The sequence below is a fragment of the Zeugodacus cucurbitae genome, chromosome 3 (assembly GCF_028554725.1).
Source record: "Zeugodacus cucurbitae isolate PBARC_wt_2022May chromosome 3, idZeuCucr1.2, whole genome shotgun sequence".
NCBI lineage: Eukaryota > Metazoa > Arthropoda > Insecta > Diptera > Tephritidae > Zeugodacus > Zeugodacus cucurbitae.
In genome coordinates, this window is record NC_071668.1 from 77,081,225 (window position 1) to 77,108,300 (window position 27,076).

The window sequence follows — 27,076 nt, forward strand, 5'->3', positions numbered from 1 at the left end:
GTCCGCTGCTACTGTGGTCTGCTCATCTCCACGCTTCGGACCATGAGCACTAATGCGCTCAATTGGTTGCTTTGAGAATGTCAGTTTTCAGTTGCTTCTAATTTGTTTTGTGTTGGTTATTATTATTATTTTTTTTGTTTTTGTTGTTCACCTGTACACAAACGCACCTTGTTTTGGCTCTGGCATGAAAGACTCGTCTCAGCTCATCTGCTTTTTGCTTACATTGGCTTTCTTCTCTGTCGTCAGTGACAAGGCAGTGTGGCAACTTTTCTTTCCAACATGGGAAGAGGTGCAATCTTCCATTTGGTCTCACCTATTTAACACTATTTACTGTTTTTATTTACTTTTTCAATTACATAGCTGTCGTCGTTCTATATATGCTTTATTTGGGTTTCTGTTTGGAATGATTTTTTTTCTATTTTGTTAGCAGTCGATCTTGTAATTAGCTGTATGATTATAAAAAATTTTCACATGTACAAGTAGAATGTTACTTGTTAATTGAAAACTATATATATTTAACGGTAATTTTATTTATTTATAGATTCTGCGATGATTTTTCATTATATACTTCGAGGGGTTAGTTTTATATTACATTTCGAGTTTATTTTAAAAAGATTATAAAGGCTATATAATAATTCTAAAAATTTAGGAGACGCTACAATCGAGATCTTTGAAATATCTCCATTTATGGAGCAATTTCACTGAAATTCAGAATATATATCCGATGGAACTACCCATTTCTAGATCATATAAATAGTGATCCATTTCGAGATTCTTTACTTGTTTAAGGAAAAAAAAATACCCAGAAAATTCAGATTTAATGGGGCCTTTATTTTTTAAATATTATCTATTTCAAATGTTAGTCGAGGCAACGTCTCAGATGACCCATCCGTTGAGTCAAATTTTCGATGACTCGTTCGAGCATTTCGACTTGTAACTAGCGTGATGTTTTGCTCCAAGGCCAGAATCGAAGCAGGATTGTCGGCATAGATTTTCCATATCCCCACAGGAAAAAGTCTAAGGGTGTAATATCACTCGATCTTGGTGACCAATCGACCGGCCCAAAGCGTGAAATTATCTGCTCACCGAAGTGTTCTCTCAATAAATCCATTGATTAATGCGATAGTGGCGCCGTCTTGTTGAAACCAAATGGCGCCGAGATCACGAGCCTCAATTTCAGGCATCAAATAGTCGGTTATCATGGCTCGATAACAGTCCGAGTTGCTGTGAACGGCGCCCAATGGACTCTCCACAGTCTTCGTGTACACTTTTAGCTACGGATGCTATATATTCTTCACTGTGTGCTGGACGAGGTCTATTCGGTCGAATATAATACAATAATCATTGCTGGACCTCAAGATGGGTGATGGTGTTGCGAATAGTACGCTCAGTAGACCGATTATGTTGACCATAATTTGAGTGCTGCGCATTATTTACAGATCAGAAATTTTCGTAATACAGTTGAACAATTTGTAAACGTTAGAGTAAGTCTTTTTAGCATGAAATACCAAACAATACTGAACAAAAATAACATGACATCTCGACAAGACAAGGGCATGATCTGTCAAAAAAAAGGCTATTGAAAAAAGTATCTGTACTCATATTGGAAATAGGTTCTTAAGTTTGACTTTATTGTTCTAACGGGTGTATGGGGAGATCATTAAAACATTAATTTTCGACTTCATATAGAAACTAGCAGTCGAGACAACGTTCGTAGATGAAAATATGGACCTTTGCTATATCTGTTAAGCGTATATCGAACACCACAATCTTGAGGTATTGTGAGTATTTTGAGAAAAATATAGATTTTTACTTTGTAAACTTTGTACTTAACCTGCTGGTTTAATTAGACAAATTGTGCTTTATATCACTAAAAGAGCACGAAATGCAACCCTGTATTCAAAAAAATCCCAAATGAAACATCTTAACCTTCAACAACATGACGTTCCCCAAAGGATACAAAAAAACATTATAAACAACTAATTATATCACACCATCACCACTCCTCGCATCAACAAATTTTACGATTCAGTTATGTTAGTTATATAGCGTATAATCTTCATCTTTATCGCCGCTAAGAAAGCATTAAGATTTCAACTCCAGCGTAAAAAGTGAAGCTTTGGTGCGGAAGGTCGTGTCGGTTCTACCTTGTTGCTGTTGTTTATACAATTAATATTTACTAAGCCATATACGTTTTACGAGCACTATAAAACGCATGTTGACGTTTGAGAAGACGCTCCTCAAAAAATGTGTCACAATAGAATCATTCACAGCGGTGTTGATCCATTTTAGTGTGTTTTACCGTTTAGTAATTATTCGTTTGTTTGAAGTTGAAGGTTGCGTTGTTTGTAGATGAAAATGTACATGAGTGGGTCTTAAGTAAACACGACGATTGTGAGAAAACAAATATTATTAGAAAAAAATATTAGCACTAACACTAATGTGAGATAAGCATATACTTTTTCTAATATTTTTTTAAAAGTATATTTAGTTCATTGGCCCAGTTGTTTTAGTGTAGTAAACAAAAAATAATAATAATTAAAAATAAATAAAATATATTTCTTATGATTTTATGTATTATATTATTTTATTATTTTATATATTTAATTGTAATTTATATTCCCTTTCAACCGTTGCGAGAGCATCTCCAGCTTTCCATCGTAACGTTCAGCAGCCATTGTAAAGTCCCTTGCATTTGACTCACGCCTCAATGTCGCTGGGCTTGCATATGCATTGCTCTGCACATTTCTACAACGTAGAATATATAGAAAACTAGTAAAATGCTAGCGGGAATGAAATATTCTAAATTTGCGCGTCATTTCGTCTGTAAACTCATTTGGTACGTGATGAGCATGCGAAACGTGATTGAAATGCTGTCGAGTTCGTTGTTGAAGTCTTTTGTTTTTTGCGCGCACACCTGCGTTGCGTGCCATAAACATACATACTTACATACAGATATGGATTTGTAATTCACGCGAATTATTATTTTTTGTTTTTGCTTTTGAATTTGTCAAAAAATTGGGGGAAAAGGTAATTGAACTGCGCTTATTACAAGCTTATCTTATGATAATTCGTAATCATGCGACAATAATGAAATACTGGTTTACCTCTCTTGAATGTTTTATTGTCGATTTCGCTCGCTTATCTTTTAATTTAATTACTTTATTAAAACTTTTAATTATGATTTCGCGGAATTGTGTCTTTTTTCGACTCAAATTATTATTATTATTTTTAATTATCGAAGGGAAAGCAGTTTTTATTATATTTTTTAATTTAATTAAAATAATTTTATAAGAAAAATCTATTAAAAAATGTATTATTTTGCTCTGATAATCACAATAGATATTATGGACCAGATGAAAGTTGTTAGCGTCTCAACTTGATTTAGTGGAAAGTGAACCAATGAAACCATTGAAAAATTATGTTGATCTTGTTATCGTAAATTTTGTTGTTGTTAACATTAAACAAACGTGCCATTTCTACAGAATTGTTAGTTGAGGTTAGAATCGACTGGCAAAGCGGTGTTTAGTGTCCAGCAAGGACTGTTATATAACGGGATAGTGCTCATTTGGTCCTCTTAAGTATGTAAAAGCCTCATTTAAGGGGGGGGGCCTGCTTTAGAGGCTTCAAAAAATCGATTTCTTTTGCGTAAATCACTTCCTAAACTATCCAAGAATATGTCTCCAAAATTTCAGAACAAAATTCGGATTATTTCCGGAGATACAGTCGAAATAGTGAGCAAGCGTCGAGCAGGTATACGAGCGACCGGACCGCCTGGAGCCCGCTTACTCCACCACTTGATCTATTATGTATATTATAATGAAAAGGGACTAACGGTCCTTCGAGACAGCTTAACTGTCTATAGAAGGTCTGTGGGGGTAAAACTATGTTGCAAGTCAAAATGCGTTGTATTTGGAATTAAATTCTATTCTAGGTGAACCTTAAGAAAATTAACATTAATCCGGTTTTTAAACGATTTAAAGTATTTTTTTTTTAATCTGCGAAAAATTGTTGAATTTTCTTGGTTCACCTAGGTATTACTCTATTGAAAATTAAAAATTTCTTTTGTTGATGAAAATTGCGACCTGCATCTTGCCCGCCACACAGAAATTACACACTCGAGGCGCCTCCGTAAATTTCTTCAAACATGAAGAATATCTAATGTGTAATAATAAAAAAATTTGAGAAGAATCTTCAAATATATAAGAATAAATCCTAAAAGTTTCATTTCAATCAGACATTTCTTTCCTTTCCAAAAAAATCCTTGAAAATATAGATTTTTTGAAGCCTCTTAAGCAGCCCCTGAATTATCTCACATAAAACAATGGCTATACCAGGGCGACATTTTAAAAAAATCGATTTTTTTTTTGCTTATTCGATATTTATTACTTTCAAAAATATACTGTGAAACCACGATATTTTTACCTAAAAAACGAAATTTTTTTTTCAGAACTACGCCATTTTGTTAATTTTTTATATTTTTCAAAAAGCGTTGGTTATTGTATAGATAATACCTTCAACTACTTTGAATTTTTGAATTTTTTTTTGTTTCTGCTACTCATTTTGGAACTTTTATTTTGGTATCTCCCAAGACAACACATAACTCTGATATTTTTCAATATTTTTGTAAAAAAAAATATTTTTAATATAGCTGAAAATATGCCTTACTATGCCCAAGAAACTTCGAAACATCCATCGAGTACTTTCTTAAGGGGTAAAGGGATCAATAGGAAAAAATAATAATAGTTTTATAAATAGATAGTCCTGGGCCTGAACCAAACTTTTTTTTCAAAAATTAACAAAATGGCGGCCTCAGGAATTTTGTTCTAGATTTTCGGTAAAATATCAAAAGTTAATTGGTCTTAAAAAATCGAAATTTTGAAACAAAATCTCTGGTTCAGGCCTGAGTTTATTATGCATTCTAAAAGCCGTAGAAATTTCATTAAAATCTACAGAGCGGTTTTTGAGTTACAGTTGTCACTAGTTCAAAACAAACAAACATAGTTTTGAGAAAAAAGCATTTAAAGATTCACCTTAGCGTGTTGAGTGCCCGAGCGCTCGTTGTTATTTGTCGAATAACTCTAAAAGCAATTATCGGATATACTTCAAATTTTCAGAGCAAAAAAAATGATTTTTTGAAAATCCTGACTACCCCTTACACCTTAAAAAAACAAGAAAATTGCATAATTTTGCATGGGTTACACTGGTATAGCTCCTTAACGCTGTAACGAACTTAAATTTGAGGTTAGGTTGAAACTTCCAAAGCTTACCCAAGCATTTTCGAAAAAATGTCGTACAAATTAATCAAATAAAGTTCACAATTTGTATCAGCAATGTATGTTTTTTAATCTCATTAGTGTTTGTTTGTACATGTACATATTTATATACAATACATAAATCAAAGTACACATGTACTTATGTAGTTATATTCTGTACATCTGAATATATAATGCATAAATAATTAACATTTCAAGTGTAGTTTACGTTCGAAATTAAATTATGTGGTATGTCTTTTTAGATTACAATGTAACTGTGGTGTGTCTTCACAAATTATTTAATTAGAGTATTGCATGTATGTAGTATGTTTTGGATTTGCACTGCATGTTACACAAAGTTTCAAGTGATAAAAGAGAGCGTTTTTTACTTGATTTTTTTAATTTTATTTTTTTGTAATTAATTCAATTGGAAGTAGCAATTTTCACGCACAAAAATTATAACATTTGTGATAACTAGACCTTTTTTGATAAGCAAATGCATTTAAAACTAATAATTTTTTACGCAAATTGTCATGAGTAAAATTAATATCAAATTGAATTGTTTTCTGTTTTGCAAACTCGATTAAAGAAATTTCGAATAAAATATTATATTTGCACAAAATTTGTCTAGACTTAATAAGATGTTGTCTTGTGTTATGCCCTAAAGCTGTTTACAGCTTCATTCAGTCTAAAACACTATATATTTTCACTTAATTATACAATTTATTTATTTATAGTAGTTTAGAAGACATACGTATGTTTTCGATATATATTTATTATATATATGCACATACACAATATTCGGAAGTGACTAATTTTAACTAACTAAAAACTAAATTAAAACGTACGTCATAAAGCGCGAGTTCAAAATTTTTCACGAACACAGTATGACATATTCACATTTCACTTTTCTATATACACAAGTACACATATGTATATATTGTATGTATGTATGTTTGTTGTATATTTTCATTTAGTTTTGTAAAAATAAAATTTATGAAACTTGCATTAAATTAATATTAATGTAAACAAAAATATTAAGAGGTTCAAGCGGTTATAGGTAAATCGTTTTTTTATAACTTCATTTGAATAAATTATTTTGTTGGCAATAAAATAATACACAAAATAAATACTATGAACTTATGACTAACTTAAAGTGATGTAAAATGAAGCGAAGATTTGTAGGCGAAATAATAGAAATAATAAAAATGGCAAGTGATGCGTGATGCTGAATGAAAGATATTGCACACAGCAATATGTTAAAATGCATTCGGTCATTTTGCAAATAAAATGCATACACTTGAGCAAAGCGCGGTATTCAGTTTTAAGTGAATAAGATTTAGACATAGAAAGTTCTTAGTATTTCAGCACACACTACACTTCGACAGCGAATACGCACGAGAGAGAGAGAGACAAAAATAATAAATTAGAATAAATAGTTTAAATTATATGGCTGTTTAAAATTATTAATTATTTACTATTTATTACGATTGCATAATAAATAATAGTTTCACTCGAAGCCTTTTAGAATTTAATATGAACTTATATGAACTGAGCTGCCAACTAAACTGCCGCTGTTTTATCTGTATTTTATTGACACTAAATGGCATTGCAGTATTCAAAAACTTGTTGTTCCACTTAAAAAAAAAGTTAGCACATTTAGTTATATGGTCTTCACTTTTCGATTTTCCATAGAGAGCACAAATTTACTGCACGCTTTGTAAATGCACAAAATATAAAATAGAATAAAATCTAAATTAAAGTTTAGCACAGTGACAGCACAAGACAAGTTAACCGTACATATGCACCCGCACTTTACCGTTGCAAATATAGCTAAAGATGCTTTGGAAAACACCTTAACATTAGAATATTAAGTAAAGTGTTGAAAAAATTGATATCGAGCCTCCTGTGTTGCTTTTGTTGTTGTTGTTGTTGCCTAACTGAAAAATATGTATATTTTTGTGTAAGCACACTTGTCTTTTTTTTTTCTTTGTTTTTGGTTTAGTTTCAGTTGATTAGTCGGTTTTCTCCATGTCATGCAGGCGTACGTCTTCGGCATGTCGCACAGCTGGTTGTCGCATATTCACGCTGAAGCAAATGCGATTGAAATGCTCACACATTTCATTCACCACATTTGTGCCATAATGCCAGTGTGTTAGTGTGGTAACGATGAACAGCACGTAGAGCATTAAACGTTCGAGCAGCGGTATCCATAAGCCGATGCCGACGAAGATCAAGAATACGGGCATCATATAATGAAAGGCATCGCAACGCGTATTGGACATTTGCGCCACAATCAGACGACACTGTTGAAGAAGAGAATGAGAGTTTCAGTATAATAAAATTATGATTTATGTATTATCTAATTATAGATTTCTTAATGACCTACGTAAGTCTTATTTGAAGTGCCCAAATCTGGCACTTATCAGTTTGCTTGAAAAGCCACAACAAATCAACTATGCTTATCGCACCGCTTATTCGCAATAAGTGTGGTTAGACATATATATATAATGCTTATAAAGCAAAAAACCTCACCTCATTTGCACAATCTAGTTTATCGGATAAGCCATAATTAACGCACTGCAGTGCCAATGACTCAATATTATTGATGTTTTTTATTTGAATTTTTAACTCTTTCGTGTTTGTGTAGAAATGTGAGTGACATTTCAGACATACACACTCAACATGTGCCTCAACGCGCACCAGATAACATATCAGCCCTCTCGTACTCAAAAGAAAATGTAAAATTAAAATAAAGTAATACTATTTGCCATTTAAATGTCTATTTAGACTACCTAGATGATGTAAGCATATATTTTCAAACTATGAAATCAAAATAGAATATTAAATGCAATGCACATATGTAATTGATAACCGCCATGTAGGTCGCATATGAATACGCTCAGAAATGTTCTAACTGACCAGCGATTTCGCATTGGCAATAACACTTGTTCGTCTGTAGTTTCAATATTGAACGCTAACAAGAAAAGGTAAAGGCGCGACTACACTGCTCATATGCAATACAATACAACAACAAAACAATAAATCGAACTATTTAAAGCATTGTGAATGAAGTCAAGTGTGCGTTTGTGATTGTTATCATTGTGGCGATAAGATAGAAAGGTATTACTGTAATGTTAAACACATATATATGTATATATGTATATCTGGGACTGTAAAAATCACAAGAAATTGTTCAACTTTAAAAATCATACGTTAACGCATGCAAAATTAATGCAATATGAATCATCGATAAACGCGCAATCAACAGTTGACGCTAACGAAAGCAATTATTTCCCACTAAACACAAATTTAGTCTGAAACTGGCTTACGCTTTCCACATTATTCTACGTTATTACTTAATTTCCATACTCACACTTATATTCGAGAATATTGTCCCGCTCAACAGAAACATTATGCGTGGATCTTTTTCCATAATATCATTCGGTGAGATGTAAGGCCACAGCAGCATTATGACAATGAACGCCAAAAGTGGCCATAATGGACGCATTGCTTCACTGAAGCAACGCATTTTTCCCGTGCGCTGCACGTAAGAGCTATTAAAGACAACAAAATAATTTAAGAAATGTCGGGAAAACATATACAACTTTTGTCTTACTTGTACACATTAATCACCACCATCGGTGTATTGGCCATTGCGCTGATGTGCAAAACGAACTCCATCATCAGACCGAGCGTGATGCCGAATGGTAGTGTTTGTTGCCAAAATTCATAGCCGAACCACCATGTCAACAGGTACATAGCTGTTGAGCCCCACATGCTCAAATCATAACCCCAGGGTAAATACAAAACGCCGGTATTATACTTTTCCCAGTGAGAGACATAAAAGTTGAAGAACACCATCCAACATACGTAGTACATGCGTATGGGTGCCACAGAGTACTCGGGACTACGTCCAAAAATGCTATACAGGCAAGTGGGTATCAGCACTGCTGTATATGAGTCGAGCCCATGATCGAAGAGTTCACCCAGCGGCCCGGATAAACCAATGCGGCGTGCTTGTTTGCCATCGATACCATCCAATGTGTAGGCCAAGAAAATATTGATAGCGCAGCACAGCCACACCCAATTTGGTATGGGGGTGGTGTTTGGTAAGCCAGAACTCGCATAGAAACTCCAATCATAATAAGATAGCAGCAGCAAATTCACCACCGTACAAAGGAAGCCAAGAAAGGTCATAACATTCGGTGCCAGCCATCGGGGAAAGAACTGTAAATGATATAATATTAAGGTTACATTATGGGTAATATAATCATTCCACATGCAAAGATAGGTTATATTGTATTATGTCACAATATGATATACTAATATTAAATATTATTATTATTTGATGTTATGCTATACTAACACAACAGAAATATTTAAAATACATATATTAGTTTAGTATAAATTTTGTTAAATAGTGCTCTCGACGATTGAATGGAATTTATTTTAACTGTTTGTAGAGCATTATTTTTGCCACTTCATTAAAACATATGATTGTAGTACACATTTTCCACTATAATTCTATTTTTTATCACATGACATTGAGCTGTGTACATACGGCTTTTGTCCAGCAAGCGGTTTGTTTACGATTATTGATTTTCCTATCGCCAGTTAATTACACTTGAACTGTCGTAGTTTTCTTAGACAAATTGATTTTTTACAATTGCCGGCGAAGGCTGGTTCTTGTTACATTAAAATATTTAAACAATTTTTAACTTTTGTGCAAATTGTGCAAAAAACAGCTTTCAATTAAGCTGGTTACTATATATGGGATTGAGCATGTTTTCAATTGCTATTTCACCTTACCTTGACAGTCCAATTCCAGAATGGGTGCATAACATATACGCTCAGGGGCGAGGTGTCGCGTGCGCTGTACTGAAATTATATTTAATTATTATTTGCATTCCTAAACATTTGTGGTTTTAGGTACTTACTTTGTAGTTGTCAAAGCCATTTAGTTGCTCCTTGGTCAGGTATTTGTAATTCAACAACTGTTGTAACGTCATTTTTACTTAGATTTTAGTTTTATGATTCTCTAACGCACTGCAGCTCGACGATCTGTCAGCCAAGCACTGCTAAAAAGCGAGGAAGCGTGTATTGCTTGTAAGCGTTTATGTTATGGAAGCGTTTAGTACTACAAATAATCTGCACTCTATTAAATGTGAAAACCGAAATGCGAAGCAAATTTAATTAAAAGGAATGTATGCAAATAGCTTTGAACACACTTCCCATTTATATTGTTGCTGTTACAAGCACTTTTTGCCCACACACACAAATAATTGGCGGCTTGGTATAATCAAGCAGTTCATAAAGATGCGTTTGAAACTGGCAAGGGATGGTTAATCAACAGCAGGTATGAGGGGTTAGCGCAACAATAGCGCACACACACACACATTCACGTATATATGTATGTAGAGTATGTTGACTTCTTCACTAATCTAAATTCACAATTTTTCACTTGTTCTTAATCGATATTATTTAATTATAATTACATTTTGCGCTTCTGTAGCGCAGTTTAGAAATGATTTCGAGTTGTAGAAAAACCGGATTTATGCACGATTTTATTCATCTAATTAAAAATAAAAATGCGTACGTAATATCACTCGCCGCAAAATCGTGCAATTCACCAGAAAATACAACACACAACCGACCGCTCAACTCGTGAACAAATGAGTGGAAATCAATTTAGTTCCTTCGCAAGCAACGCGGCGATTTTTGACATTTCGCATGAATTGAAGTGAGTGAAGAGAGCGAGAGACGACGATTGAGTGCTGTCAATATTGCCACAGTGATAAATATTACGGAGAGCATTGTAACTACAGTGTTTTTCAAACTGTCTCTCTTTAGCATGCCAGATATAACATGCTATGTTTATCAGCAGTGAGACTATTTTTGTATGTGCGTTGGAACGCATGCTTAGTGCATAGCATTTATTTAAATATTTAGTATTACAATTTATATTTCGTAAACAATAAAACAGCAATTCTTTGTTTACATTTTGATTTATTTATTCAATGAATACTTTATTGATTTTTTCATCACTTTGTGTAGCTAAATTGAATTCGTATAAGGTTTCGCTTTATGTATTTTTGTAGTGTAGTTTTGGATGGTTTTTTAATCGTTTGGACGCAATATAAAACTTATTATTAAATTTAGTAAGTTTCACTTAAAAAGCAACACATACATTTTTGAGAGTATAAAAGTTAACAAATTAGGAATACAATTACCATTTTAACTAAACAGAATAAACTAATTTCAATAAATATTAATTAACAATATAAATATTATTTAAAGGATTTTCTAAACTATACTATAGGTATATACATACATAAACTAACTAGTTTACAAAAAAAAAAAATGTTTAAATTCGTTTACAAAAATTATTAAGTAATTGCGTTTGTAAAAAAAGAGCATATTTATGTGTATATATTCTTACAAAAGCGGTTATAATTAACTTGTTTGTTGTTTTAAAAACGTCTTTTTACGCTTTCGAGAATTAGTTTAACAATTATTTTGCACAAATCCCTAATAGAGTGTACGTACGTAGGTATGTATCTATGAATACGCGCTCAGTTGCAACTGTATGTGTGTGTAAATACTTATTTCGAGTAGTTTTAACACATTTCTTTTAACGATTATTAAATCCGATGTATGAAGGCATTCAATACATACCACTAAATACGAAATTTCGAAATTATCTTTTTTTGTTTTTCTCTCTTTCTAACTTTTTGAGAAAGAGTTTTTGTTTTTATAGTGTTTAATTACCTGCAGTCATCCCTGCAATTCTGCCATTGAAGGGTAGTTCATAATTTTCTTTCTAAACATCACGTAAACTACATAGTTTTGTATGTATGTATGTGTGTGTGTGTGTGTGTAATACTACTAAAATTCGCTAAACATTAAAGTTAGTTTGATTTTTTTGCACGGCGTCTAGTGTTGCCAGGACAACCAGTAGAGCTGAGTAAGTGTAGCTTCCAGCCACCATCCAAGGGCAGATGCACATCATCGTGGCACAGTGGGCAACGCGCTGCGCCTGTCTTCAATTCTGTAAAGCATACAATAAAACAAAATGTTGTTGTTGTAATATTTAATTTCACTTAATGTTACCATACCACGGCAATAATCTTCCATCTGATGCAGGTCATACAACTGCTTGTGCACCGATTCCGTGCAGCGTTCACACATCACATAGCTATCCTTTGCCTCGCACTCCTCTGTAGCATTGATATTTTATGATTTACATTAAATAAAGTAGCGGAGAGTATTTCGATTTTCATTACTTACTTGTCAGATGATAATTTAAGGCCGCCACTTCCAGTACTTGGCTGCATTGAGGGCACTTGGTTAGGAAAGGACAAGACTTCCAGTAATGTCGATCCAATTGGGACTGATCACTGCTGCTGCAGCACCAATCGCAAAATGGGCAATGGCTGAAAAGTCAATGAAAGCACTTAATATAGTTCCAAAGCATAGTAGACGTATACTACAATCGAGATCCAATAGTTCTCGTCATAACAGATCTGTTAGCTGTAATAATTTGATTGAGTACGAACAACCTTCGTTTCACGAGCCTAACCTGATACTCGAAGAATCTATTGGTTCAATCTAAAAGTATTATTCGATTGTAAGAGTCCGAAAAGTGAATTTCTTCAAAAATGCTCGATCGTCGAACCCTTTAGATGTCTATTACAATATCGTTCTCTTCTCATTATCTTTTCTGGCACAATACTCACATTAAATCGGGTGGCTCTTCCAAAGACTCCGAGTTGGAGTTCGAATTCGAGCCCTTCCTCGAGTTGCTTGCAGATATCATCGAACGCTTCAGTTGTTCATTGTATTGTTGCTTGCCATTGCAGTTGGAAAATGTGCTTGCTAGTCCGCCGGCACTACCACTACTCATTCCATTACCGCCGCCACTGCTACCGCTCGCGTAACCATTCGTGCCGCCCAATGCATGACCACTTTTACTTTTCAATATGCGCGTCTCAGAGCGACGCATCGGACTGGATTGCAGATCCGGTGATTTTGTGCTATACATGTAACCATAAGGACTGCTGCGGCTGTCGCTGCCACTCCCAGCACCACCACCGCAACTGCTACCGCCTGCGCTGCCGGTGGCTTGCTGCAAGTGCTCTAAATCATTACGGCCACGATTTGGTGGTGGAGTTATGGGATCACTGTTATTGTGTGCGGAATATTTATTGGCCTCTAGCATTTCTTTCTTACGCTCCAAGTCCAACTTATCGAATTCCGTGAACAATTGACGATAGAGCAGATTACGTCTGGTTATATCATCGTCCGGTGGTAGCTGCTTGCGCACCAAACGTGGATTTACTTTATACACCAGCAACAAAATACGTTCGGCCACCTTACGCACCGGCTCAGCAGGATGATGTATGCCCGAGCAACCGCATTCGGAAAGTGCGCGACAGGTTAAACCGCTATGCTTATCGGTGCCGATGCCTTGACTGAGTACCAGCTGCTCCAGCATTTGCATGCGACTTAGCGCCAGCCGTGGATGTGTGCCCGAACTAACGCTTCGTGAAAGCGCTGGCGCCACCAGATGCTGCTCAATCACCTCTGGACAGGCAGCAATACTGAGTATGGTGTGTTGGGCCAAGGTGTGAATGCGCGCTGATGGATCACCAGACTTAGCCAAGAGTTCGGGCAGCAGACGGTCGACACAACGTGCCACTTCGCTTTGTGACACACGTCCAGGCACATATTCGAGAAAGAGCACGCGTACCGTTTCGGTGGCTTGACTGAAAACTGAGTAGACAGCATCGCGTACAGCGCGGTGGAGCAAAAGCGCAGCGCTGCGTGCCACCTTGTTAGGACCGGCCGTACTCTCGCTACCCGAGTTACAATTCGGAGTGGGGTTTGTACTGGCGTTGGTATTCGATTGTTCGCCATCGATGCCCTTGAGAAAATTTCGCAAACTAATCAAACCATCCTCCCGATCCTGAAATTGACGCGAATAGAACTGTTCAACCTACAAGAGGCAAGTGAGAAAAGAGAGAGACCCCGGGATCCTTTTGTAATAATATTTAAGTGATATATACTTTGAGTTCGTCTTACCATATCATTGCCGAACACGAGTATCGGCAGTGCAGCCTGTCGACGTTCGCGATCATTCAAGCGCGAACGTCCGCGATTGGGATCGGCCTCCAGTAGAGCTGTACCTTGACATTCCCTTAAAAATTCATTAGTATTTGAACTACAGTACGAGAGTGTAATGCAAATACATATGATGGGTACATTGCAACAAACACCGATATAGGATTTTTTCATACAGAATATGCACAATTTTTTACATAAAAAGAAAGGAAGAAGAAAGAACAGAAATCAACTAAAAGTACACCGAAATGTTCATGAGATCGCTCGAGCATAATCTATACGCTACAATATACATAAATACAAAAATATTTTACATATTGATATATACAAAATATCCGGCAACAAGTTGGAGATCATGTCTATACCAAAATATCTCTAAATGATAAGGGAATGAATCGGATGAGTTTTAATTAAATAAGTATCATGCATAAAATTTCCTATGAACTACAAATTATGAGATGATACGGATATCCTTTCGTAAATTACATATATGTTTAGGAAGAGCACTTCAAAATTGCCAAGGATCAAAGTAGTATTGCATAAAACTAGACACATTCGGACCACTTTGATTCTTCCTGAGAAATCGTCTCTGAATCCGGCTCGGGGAGTAAAAGAGAACGGACAAAATCCAAAAACCCCATCAGAAAGTCTGTTCTTTTTAGTGGTCTCCAGTCAACCATTTATAGAGACTACTGGTTTACGAATGTAACCGTACAGGGTTACTTTTCCAATTGAATATTAACCACACATTTTTTTAATACTAAAAGGTCTATAACCTCAACCCGAAAGGGTGCTACTAGCCTACGAAATATTTACTTAACATATTTCAGAAGAGTCTACCACTACAATGTTCTACAATAAATTCCGCGCTATTTACGACCACACAGCTAGTAGAATACCATCAAACTTACTGCCTTAAAGCGGGCACAGCACGCTCTTCATAATCTTCGTAGGAATTACGGGGAGCGCTTTTGTTTCTGCGGCGCAACGAACCCTGACGGCTGGACATGGGTGAACTATGTCGACTGGGACTACGTCCTTTCCCCAATTTGGGCGAAACTGGTATGTCGTCGTGTGATTTCCGCAGATTCACATTTGATGTGAGTGAGAGACTATCATTGGCATTAGTTTGTGCGATACCAGCTGGTGTTGAATTGACGGTGCCACCACAGCCTCCACCACCGCTCGAACTACAACCATCTAGGGAGGAACGATCGTCTTTTAGGCTCTTCGGGCTCATTGTGCTTGTTTGGTAGTGCGCTTCGGCTAGCGCTTGTGCGACGTCTTGCAAACTTGGCGCTGGTGGCAATATCGGTTTACTGGCATACACTTCGCTCGCCAAATCATTCGAAGCATTCAAACCGTTGGCTTCCAGCAAATCGTTGACCAACAAGTGCTTCAGCACAAGCGACTTGTACATTTCGATTTGCTCTTTACGCAACTTAGCGGTAGTGAAGTCCTCCTGTTGCACCGCCTGGCGTTTAGCCAGCGCATAACGACCCAAACGCTCGCCGGCTGTGCGCAGCGCTGTCATACAAAGCTTCAACTTGCGCGCATATTCAAAGCGTTCCGCACCGACCGCCTGCAGTTTCTTCTCCTCCATTTCACGTATGATCTCCGCAATTGATTCCTCAACATACATGGAAAAGAGCAAGTCATCGCAGATGGACACTAAAGCCGGCTCAGCCGCAGACCCAGGCGGAGCTGCCAACTCAGTATTGTTTTGCTCACTGCTTACAGCCGCAGCAGCGTTGCCATTCCCGCCGGCGTTCAGCGACTCAGCTTGCGCGGCGCATTCAGTCACTGCAACCGTCACATTCTTATCCAACTCTTCGCCCAAGACGTTGACTGCAATCAGTGCAACTTGTCCATCTGGGTTGTAGTCGTTGCGGTGCGCGGTGCTTAAGCGCAGCTTCAGATGCGTACCCCGTCGCGGATTCACCGAAACGCTCTGCAGCTCACGCGACTTGTAATTCGTGGCCGCGTTGTCGGAGAGTGCAACAAAGCCGAGAAAATCGAAGCACTGTGAGGATGGTGTGCTCGGTATGCCCTTCGGCGAGTAGTGCAGCCATAGCTCAACTTTTTCAGCTGAAAGAGAAGATTCGGTTAAATTTTTAAGAATAACAATACGTAATCCCATTACTACTTACGTATAAGGAACTGATGCGCCAATATTTGTATGCGGCAGATCTTCGCGGGTCTGTGGAAACGCAGTACGATGTCGTGTGGCGTGATGGTACTACCGGGGGCGCTGCGCCAGCCGTGCACTGTCGGACCATGTGTGTTGAGTTCGCTAGCAGGAAAGGCGGGGTCTTCATCTGCAACCAAAAATAATTTAAATTTTATTAAAAATGTTGGATAACTCAAATCCCTAGCAATATATTGCATACTTTTAGGCGTTTATGGTATATATATCCACTTTATTAACCCAACAACTTGGAAATTAATAAAAGTGACCTCCAACATTTTATGGACTATTAATAAAACAAATACTAGCGATACTGAATTTTTTATGAAAACGCTGTCAGATTAATTATGCATCGTCAGTTCTGTTTATGAGCCTCATTTCCATAATTAAAAACATAAGACCTTATATTACACAGTTGAGATAGAGACAAAAACAATACACTCAGGGGGGCTGAGCGCCTAGCCGGCAAATTGAGTGACTCCAAAATTGAGACTGACACAAACTGCACGAACAACAACAAACTAAATAAATAAACAAACAACAAACGTGTTGAGTTGGCAACATACATATCTACATACGAATAGCAGCAACAAAACAGAGAAACCAGTCATAAACAAAAACTAAACGAGTTCTAGAATCCATGTAAATATGCGCGTGTGGCTGTGTACACAATTTTTCTACGAATACTCAACGCAGTGATGCATATAGGGATGCCACCTACGTTTGAATGTGCACATTTCTAAATAAGGCAGGTAATAGCTCATAAAATGTTGCAATGCAGAATTTCAATAATTTAGTAATGTGATTTTTTTTTATTTCCAACTATTCCGAGCTAACTCGATAATATTTAAGAATTTAATGATGCCTACAACAGATTAACGTAAACTGCTGGGGAATACGTGATGAGGTGTTGGGAATTTTTTTCAAAAGGGAGATTCACATATTTCATATTGAAAATAATCTTAAATATCAATTATCAGGCAAGTTTTGCAATCCGGGTGAAAGTGAAAATTAAAAAAAAATGTGGAAATTGAAGAGTATAACGGATTGAAAGTGAATTTGTTTGAATTTCACTCGGTAGTGAATTACAGAATCTGTCTGTATATTTGAAAAAAATTGAGCTTGTATTTGTGGAGATAATAATAATAGGTGGTCTACTTATATTTGGTGTTCTAAATATGGTCATTACCTATCAACTCTTGGCAAAGATACCCGAAAGATTCGTTCAAATAGTAATAATTTGTTTTGAACTAAAAAGTAAAAGCACCAAATCTAAATGAAAGCAGAGTAAAGTAGAGTTGGCAACCCGGCAATCAAGACTACTGAGCGCAATATTTGTAAACCCAGTAAGAAAATTTGCCATGAAATTACATCCAATGCCGCAATAAGTGATTTTTATTGTTTAACGTAACCAATTAAATGACTAAATTTTTGAACGCAGAATTCAGAAGAGAATTATTATAAAATTCAGAGAGAATTATTTATAAAAACATTTTTCACTATAAACTAATAAAGGGTATCATCGTTTTAAAGATACAGCAGAAAAAAGAGCTGTTCGAAGAGCTGACTTGGCAGCTGGAATCTTGAAATGCGTTTTTCTCACAACAGTGTTTTTCAAACTTTCCTCCATCGTATCTCAAAAACGGCTTGAAGGCATGACTTGCAATTTTTAGGGTACTCTAAGCACATTTAAACGTATAGAATGAACTATTATCTATTAAAATTCCGAATATTTCGATTTTTTATAGCAAAAATCAAGAAAAAAAAAGATTGGAATTCGCTTTTTTTTCAAAATTCCAACAAAAGTCCAATTTTAAGTATATTTATTTGGCGGTAGTTCATTCCATATATTTAAACTTGCAGATCAAAACGCCACAAATGAAAGCCCGTTCTTTCGAGACGGGTGTGTTCTATTATGATATATTTAGTTTCCTAAATTTTTGAATCAATACCCTACTGGTCCGTTTAACACTAGTGCAAACACTCTCTGCAGGGCACACAAGCATTTATGCTCATACGTGGACTTTTTCATATTTGTACGCTCTGGTGCTCTTGATAACGTAACCACACCGCTCACGTTCTCCACCACCTCATCCTACACGCAATCAGCTGAGCAATAAGCAGGCGAATGTATATTACTTATCAATGCCGCACCGCTGACACGTTAGTTACGCTCCAAACACACATCGCTTCTGAACGAACGCGGCGTCTTGCTGACGAGCATATCGCGATTATTTGACACTGTAAATTAGTTTTGATCAAATAACTTTTTTTTTGCTAAAAAAGTGTCTATTTGAAGTTGAAATTCTTTAATTTTTTGCGCATTTACATAAGATAGTTGCAGCAAAATGTCGGTAACAAGTGCAAAAGTGAGCAATGCGGGAGTGGCGCAGTCAGCGTCGCGAAAAGCGCCCTTCTCCATTTGGCTGCAGATACAAAGTCTCCTAAACACTATCAATCACATTTTGATCGCACTAATTGGCATTTACATCACCGCCTTGGGACGCAGTCTGGACTTCCAAAACACCGCTATGCATGCCTTCTTAACCACTATTGGGGTATGTCGGAGACCAAAAGTTCATAAAGAGTGTTGGATAGTTTTCATAGCTAATGTGCTGCCGTAGTTATTGCTTATTAAATTTTGTGTTATTTATTCCAAAGCATGTGAAAACGCGTTGACCTTTGACCTCGTGTAGTTTCTTAGCAGTCATATCTTATCGAGTTATTGACTTTTTTATTTATGTTAGCGGTTTATTGAGTAAGACGTGTGATTACATTCGAGTTGTCACTTGGCATTTGTTTACAATCTGTCGGTATGTAGGCAGGTTAGTGTGTGTAACTACATAAGTGTGTTCCACTTCATTCAAAATCGAAAGATGACGTATACTTATTACTTAATTATCTAACAAAGGTGATGAAATTGCAATAGAACTCATTGTCTGTTTATAAGTGCTTTTTTTGAGTGCTTTTTAACTATTTTCTTGAAGATGACTTGAATTTATTAGAACACACTAACTGAGAAAGCTTAAATGGCCTCAAACCGCCTTAGATATACAGTTGAACTTACCTAACTCGAATCACCATAATCTACAAAAAACTTCGAGTTAGAGAGACTTTGAGTTATGGCAGGTAATTTGTATGAAATTTGACTTCTATTGCCAATTTAAGAGTTCGAAGTTCGACTGTATATAGTATAAGTTAGTTATTTCAGTTGAAAATAATATTTATGACTTACGTATATCGGTTAGAATGAGCAGTAGAAAATTGAGCTTAAGCCCGGCTTTTAAATTACCAAACATTTGATAATATTTATTCTCATATTTTTGGTGTGAGCCTTTGTGTTCTGTGAAAAATGGGTTCTAATATGTTCTAGAACACCCGTGAGGAGCTCGTGGATTTTTATAATATTTTTATCATAATCAGAAAACATGTTCTGGAGCCTTCAGCAGATTTAGTTATTCCAACGAGAAAGGTTAGGTTGAATTTCCTACGAGTTATTCGTAATATTTTGAGAGGTTTTTAGAGTTAAGATTATAATGAGTGAGACTATATAATAATAATAACATAGGTAGGAAAAAATTAGACACCAAAAAGAGTAAATCAATCAGGAATAACAACACATATGTATATCATAGCTCTCAAGAAGAAGTTTTCATAAAATCTATTTTAACCTCAAAACACATTTAATACAAATTCCAACCCCACTTTTACATATATTCTCACAAAACAAAAAAAAAAACAGTTCCACGTCTTAATGGCCGAGGCGCTCATGTCACATTATCCAATCAACTTCGTAACGAATCGTTTCGCACACCGCACTAAATCAAAAATTCACGGTGTCCTACAATTGGTGGGCGGCGCAATGGCTTTGCTGGGCGCGCTTGGTAAAATCTCGCAGACGGAAGTGCACTTCACCACGTTGCATGGCAAAATAGGTAAGAGTCAAGGTTGCAAGTAATAAGCAACCGTTATTGGTATATACACACACACACATAGAAATACCCATTCAATAGCGCCAAAGAGTGCAAAGAATTCTACAATTTCATTGCAATTTCCAGGTCTTGCTGCCACATTCTTCTGCTTCGCCAGCATTACCGGCGGCATTGTCAACTATTTCCAACCGAGTTTCGTGCACAAATTCTATACACCGGCGGTGGTGAAATGCAGGCACAACTTCTTCGGTATGGTCACCTTCACGCTGGGCATGCTGGCCATACTCATCGGTTATCGCACAAAGTTCACCTATAAATATGTGGATCCCGAATTTATTGCCGCCTTAAGTTTGGCGACGCTTTTGGTGTATATTCTGACAATGATTGCGCCGATGCGCTCATTTCTAGATAAACTTAAATATAGGAAGCAGCATCGCAAATAAGTATGTATGTATGAATGCTAGTAGTTTATTTAAGGGTAATTAGTAGATCCTTTCCAACAAATTTTCGAGAAATTTCGAAAGAAATCGACTTCGTTTTTGTATTTTATTTTAGTTAATTATTTAGTTTATTTTATTTAATGTACAAAAATAAAAAAAGTTTATAATAAATTTTTACGATAAACTCTGACATTTAATGTCAAACTTAGTCGAAATTATTTACTAGTAACTGGGCCTGATAAAGGTGAGTGTGAAGAATGATAAATCATGAGACGCGTTCTTGGACTAAACAAAAAATATTATGGAATCCTCATAGGAAGCTAAAACAAAAGTGGCGAGCGAGGACAACTCTATATATCGGTTAGAGAAGTAGCGAGGGTCTTTAGTATAAACGTCCAAAATTGAACTTCCAGTCTATAAAACCATCTATAAATACATTTATACATATAATAATAGGTCTATAACTTTGCTTCCGCCGTTTTCCTATAGATGTCTCTAGGGTCAAGCACTGGTCGATTAAATCGATTAAATCGTTTTATATCGATGTTGGACATTTGTGTCAACATTAACCCAACAAAATTTTTTAGAGATCTGTTTGCATCCCAAACTTATACTCAACTGAAAATGTCACTTTATGAGCCGAATTCATTTCGACATTTGCGGGAAATTTTGCTTTTCTTTTTTAATTCCAAGAAAAGTGCGCTGAGGCTCATCGACATTTGTAACATCGATATTTGTAACCATTTTTATTCAAAAAAAACTTAAAGTTGTAGACCTAATAGGTACATTTCACAAAATCTTCATATGCACTTATATTGTTGGTGAGAGTCTTCTTAAAGGTGAAGAAACTTTTTATTGCTGAAAATACCAAAAACAAAATACCGAAATCGCGATTAAGAAAAACTTGGCCTACGTCCAGGCTGCATTGTCAAATACAAATTACTCAAAAACGATAAAGACGATGCACTTTTTCTCTGCAAGTATGCGCTTTTCATTTTATACAAATTATTCTGTGACATACCTTGCGTATGATTGTGTGTTACATAGCATTACAGTTCCCTCAAAGCAGGCAGGAAACGCCTGAATGTAGGCATAGGCAATGAACTCTCGCAGAGCAATACAAAACTTCCGCTTTATGTACATATATGAATTCAATGATATTACTAACAGTAAAAAACTAACAGTAAAATAATGATACAGCTGCAAGCATTTGAATGTGTGTGTATAGAATGGTATATAAATGACAACGCGCCGCAACTTATGCAGCACTTTCGGGGTAAAAAAGCTGTCTGTTGCATGATTTGAGGCGTAAACAAGCGCATTCAAGTAACATATATGTACACACAATCACATAAAAATATTTCATAATTTAGTGCTTTTGCTGAATGCAAAATTAAAGCGCAGTTTTATTGCATACTTTGCGGCATTTTCGAAATGAATTGCGCACATGCAGTCGCTCCCCGATATCAAAAGTTGGCATTCGTGGCCGCAGAGTGAGTGCAAGTGGATATGCCAAATAAATGGGCTTTAAGTGCCAAACTAACTTCCTTCATATAATGCAGTTTCGTTTTTGCCGCGTGCCCTTAAATGGAGATAACTGCACTTTTTTCGCAGTTTTTTCGTTTTTAACCCAAACCTCAAATCTAGGACTAAAAGGTAGCGCGTTATAATTTGTTTTTGTAAAAAATCTCAAAAGCAAATAAATATGCATTACACCACTAACTAAGGCGTGCAATAGTAGATGCATACATTTAGGCGTTTAAGCTCTTAATAAATATTAAAATCAATTTTTTTTCGTATTTGAACTATTGAATTTTGTTGTTATTCAACTCATGATGGATAAGATTAATATTATTAAGTCTCCAAATACAAAAAAAAATTATATGACAAACTCTCTTATGTTAAAAAAACATTCAAAGATTCGACATAACCTGCAGAAGGGCTATGTGTCTTCGAAAATATATTTCGCTGCAACTGAGACGAACCTACTCAGCCAAAAATATTAAAATTAAATTACTATTAAATTTTGTGTAAGAAAAATGTCTTAAATTATCATCATTTTCCTCCGCCAAAAAATCGTGATTAACTCCTACGTATAATCCACAAAAAATGGAATCCAAAAAAAATATACAATTTGTGCCAACATTATTGAATGCAACATGAATACTGAACCAAAATGCATATACAAAGCTACAAAAGAAGGCCTTGAGCGCATCTGAGTGGCCTTGTTCGGCTGCCTACAGCAGTGACTGTGCATTTACGCCACGAAGTATGCTACGCCCCACACACAATTACCAGAGCGCCAACAAATGACATGTTAATAAAGGCTAATACGAGCTTAATGTTTTCAATTAGGAATTAAATCAGTCTTTTGATTACAAAATTTAGCATTTTCTGACACAAAGCAGTGAATTATGCGGTCGATTTGATTAATATGATTATTATTATATTAAGAGTGTGAGTGGCTACAATGAAATCAAAATGGCTTGCATATATTGCTCCGTTCTACATGTGTTTTTTGTAGATAGTAATCGAATAAATGCAAATATTACACGCACACACACACTCAAAGGCACATACATTTGTTATGAAGTGCTTTGTTTTGGTCGCGCATTCTATCGTACACAAATGCGCAAGCAAGGCAGTCACAGGCACCGCACAGCAGGCGACAAAACAATAACCTAGCCCACTAATTGGCAACTATGTCGGTACCTACGAGTACGTACATATATCAAATACCGTTAGTCGTTTACACCGTCAAGTGGCATTCGATTGCATGACTGCCGTTACACAGAGGCACTTACAGTTATTGCTTTACTGTGTGTTATATTATTTTATACATTTTATTTAATTTCCCACTAAGTGCAACGCTACATGGAACGGAAAGTGCCGTCGGATAAACAATAAAACTGTCATTTGGTAGTAATTGCACAGTTATTTGTAAAATTTCTTATTAATTACAGTGAATGCTTAGTGCAATGAAGAGACCTGACCACATTCAATAACTGTAATACTCAAAGTACTCAAAATACAGTTGAGAATGTAAGAAATTAGATTAGTTAAAGCTTAATTAGTCTGGGAATAGTTCAAATTGCAATTAAAATTATTAAATAATATTTCAGTAAATTCAATTTTAGTACCAAGAATCTCCTGTCATTTTCTTAATAAATTGTATCCAATTCAGTAATTTTTTATAGAATTTTCGACGTTAAAGAATTTTTATTAAAGCAGCCTTTAATTCAGCCATCTTTATCTCAGAGATGTCCTCACATGCGAGTTGTAGTCTCTAAAATGATTAATAATTAAATATTTTCTAGTATTTTCTGCGAATGAGCGGGTTTTTGGGTATCTGAAATATAAGTCCCGTTGAAGCCCTCCATGAGTACCCCTTCCTTGTTGATTACCTATTTTGCCTTGTTATAACCGATGAGTTAAAAATCGCTTAATTCACTTGGCATCTTTTAGGCGCATTTTCCCAGATTATACTTGATTTATCAGCACACTTAGAGAAATGTAATCAAGCAAATGTCTGTAGAATATAATTACAACGTAACTGTATTAACATAAGAAATACTCCAAGGATATCCAATTATCTATATATAAATATATCTAAACACATATGTATACATTATATATTGTGTAAGTGCAATTTGGAAGGGATTGATGTCTACATACGTAAATACATTGAGCGCAAGGGACAATCATACAAAATCAAAAGTTGTGCAATGTAAAAGCCTTATACGAAGCATACAAAGCATTCGTTTTGTATTTGACCAACTAAATTATTTATTTACCGCTGCTACCTTACAAAGGATACAAACGTGCAGGTGCAAGACAAACAGCAGGTGTGCAGAGACAGCACTACCAAATAAATACATACAATTAACTGATTGCATACACATACATATGTACATTTGTCACAGCACTTCCAACGTTAATGTGTTTCATACAAAAAGGTAATAAATCAAAAATGAAATTTGTGAGTGGGTGAAGACTTGCACTTCATACAAGAGCAAACATAATTAACTATTAAATCGAAATCCGTTGCATAAAAGCATTTTTATGTGCACAACAATGCATTATCAAGTACTAAGTGAGAGCGTAAAAACTCTTCATGTGTTAATAAGTGCAGTGGCTGACTGCTGTTAGCCTGAATAACGGCAGTTGCGACAGGAAGGCGTGATTTATCGATTTCTCCAGTTACGAGCGACTCGCTACCATACTCATAACCAAATGATTACGCATCGCGGAGTTGATCTATAGGAATTTTCCGCATAAATGTCGTGTAATTAATTGCTAATCTTCAATGCAATAAGCAAAGCGTTTCAGCTGGTTTTTCAGTTAATTTGCAGTACTCACCGGTGGCGAAAACAACATTGAATGGTATCTTTTTGGCCATTTTTCCTTGTCTCACTGAAATGTTGCTCTAGGCGGAGAATCTTTAGCTAATTTTTAGGGATCTTAATTATATTTATTAGTAAGAGATTTCTTTTTATTTGCCACACTTTTTAAAAGAACTTCTTTATTAAAAAAAAACTATTTATTCACATTGTTGTTGTTTTATTGTAGAATTTTTAAAGCCTCCTGCTGGAATTTTACCGTGCACCCATGCAAGCACTATTTTCTAATAATTTCGACCGTTCCGTAGGTATTAATACGTATCCGCTCCAAATGCAACTACCCGATTGTGTCCCACTGTTAATATACTTTTACCGTCAAAAAGCACGCATGACATTCGCGTAACAACATAATTGACGCATGCGTGCTGTGCGTTATGTTACAAACAGCTGTTTTTGTTTACGTTGTCGCTGTTTTGCTGCTCGCTTCGCACTAGTATGCGTAAAATACAAACAAATAGTGTTTTATAAACTAATTTTATTTGTTGTAATTACACATATCTTTTCGTATATAATCATTATAATTATATTCTTGTTTATATCTGAATTCCAGATATTTAAAGCTGTTTTCATTTTATATAGTTTATTATATATTTTATCACAAATCGCATAAGTTGGCAACACCAGCATTTGACATTCACAAAACACGTCAGCCGGTGGGATTATTTTGTATTTTTCTTCATTAACAACATAACAATCCCCTAAAATTACTAATTATAATTTAAATATCAACATATTATGTCTGCAAGTGAACATAAATACAGCATTTTGCTTCCTACATACAATGAGAAGGAAAACTTACCAATTATCATATGGCTTATTGTAAAGTATCTCAGCGAAAGGTAAGTGCCATACGAAATCGTATAAAAACTGTGCGCTGATGCATTTTTCTCACTTGCAGTGGCCACAAATATGAAATTATTGTAATTGATGATGGTAGTCCCGATGGCACTTTAGATGTGGCTAAAGATTTGCAGAAAATATATGGTGAGGAGACCATAGTGCTTCGACCGCGCGGTTCTAAATTAGGTCTTGGTACTGCGTACATACACGGCATTAAGCATGCGACAGGTGATTTTATTATCATAATGGATGCAGATTTAAGTCATCATGTGAGTATTAGAATTTTATAAAAACCAATTGATTCTAATCTAGTTTCTTATTTGTAGCCGAAATTCATTCCAAAGTTCATTGAACTACAAGCAAAAGAAGACTACGATATTGTTTCTGGTACAAGGTATAGCGGTGATGGTGGTGTTTTTGGTTGGGATTTCAAGCGCAAGCTGATTTCGCGTGGCGCTAATTTCCTTTCGCAAATCTTACTACGTCCAAACGCTTCCGATCTGACGGGGTCTTTTCGCCTATACAAGAAGAATGTGCTTGAGAAATGCATTGCCAGTTGTGTTTCAAAGGGTTACGTGTTCCAAATGGAGATGTTAGTACGCGCTCGCCAGCACGGATACAGTATTGGTGAAGTGCCGATAACATTCGTAGATCGTTTATATGGCTCTTCGAAGTTGGGTGGGACAGAAATTATACAATTTGCCAAAAATTTGTTGTACTTATTTGCTACAACGTGAGAATGTATTAGTAATATATACAATTTTCGTAATAAAAGCGTAAAACTTTAAAAAGAATTCGTTCGTTTTATACTGTTTTTTCTTTTATATCGTAGAGAATATGAATAGTACTATATAATGCAGCCCTGGTTTTATATTAACATCCCTGACTGTTTTAACCT

At 35.8% G+C, this 27,076-nt stretch overlaps 4 protein-coding genes across 5 annotated transcripts; 2 read left to right on the forward strand and 2 right to left on the reverse strand.

The window, feature by feature from the left end:
• Window positions 1-6,206: 6,206 nt before the first annotated feature.
• On the reverse strand, window positions 6,207-10,945 carry LOC105211414 (ethanolaminephosphotransferase 1). Its single transcript, XM_011182819.3, has 5 exons — window positions 10,196-10,945; window positions 10,068-10,136; window positions 8,875-9,485; window positions 8,632-8,812; window positions 6,207-7,561 (listed from the first exon to the last, which is right to left on the reverse strand). The coding sequence occupies exons 1-5, from the start codon at window positions 10,265-10,267 to the stop codon at window positions 7,271-7,273; spliced, it is 1,224 nt and encodes a 407-aa protein (XP_011181121.2). The 5' UTR covers window positions 10,268-10,945; the 3' UTR covers window positions 6,207-7,270.
• A 902-nt stretch (window positions 10,946-11,847) lies between these two features.
• LOC105211417 (centrosomal protein of 104 kDa) lies at window positions 11,848-25,646 on the reverse strand. 2 transcript variants are annotated; one of them, XM_011182822.3, is made up of 8 exons: window positions 25,298-25,646; window positions 16,529-16,696; window positions 15,290-16,466; window positions 14,340-14,454; window positions 12,995-14,253; window positions 12,546-12,691; window positions 12,374-12,475; window positions 11,848-12,306 (listed from the first exon to the last, which is right to left on the reverse strand). In XM_011182822.3, the coding sequence occupies exons 1-8, from the start codon at window positions 25,335-25,337 to the stop codon at window positions 12,167-12,169; spliced, it is 3,147 nt and encodes a 1,048-aa protein (XP_011181124.2). In that variant the 5' UTR covers window positions 25,338-25,646; the 3' UTR covers window positions 11,848-12,166. The 2 variants fall into 2 exon arrangements, with proteins under 2 accessions (XP_011181124.2, XP_011181123.2); XM_011182821.3 differs by having other exon boundaries at window positions 14,340-14,478.
• Window positions 18,730-21,032, forward strand: LOC105211416 (uncharacterized). The gene is made up of 3 exons (XM_011182820.3): window positions 18,730-19,124; window positions 20,309-20,501; window positions 20,625-21,032. Exons 1-3 carry the CDS (start codon window positions 18,915-18,917, stop codon window positions 20,939-20,941), a joined length of 720 nt encoding a protein of 239 aa, XP_011181122.2. The 5' UTR covers window positions 18,730-18,914; the 3' UTR covers window positions 20,942-21,032.
• A 313-nt stretch (window positions 25,647-25,959) lies between the features above and the next one.
• On the forward strand, window positions 25,960-26,972 carry LOC105211418 (dolichol-phosphate mannosyltransferase subunit 1). The gene is made up of 3 exons (XM_011182824.3): window positions 25,960-26,177; window positions 26,237-26,447; window positions 26,505-26,972. Exons 1-3 carry the CDS (start codon window positions 26,074-26,076, stop codon window positions 26,913-26,915), a joined length of 726 nt encoding a protein of 241 aa, XP_011181126.1. The 5' UTR covers window positions 25,960-26,073; the 3' UTR covers window positions 26,916-26,972.
• The last annotated feature ends 104 nt before the right edge of the window (window positions 26,973-27,076 follow it).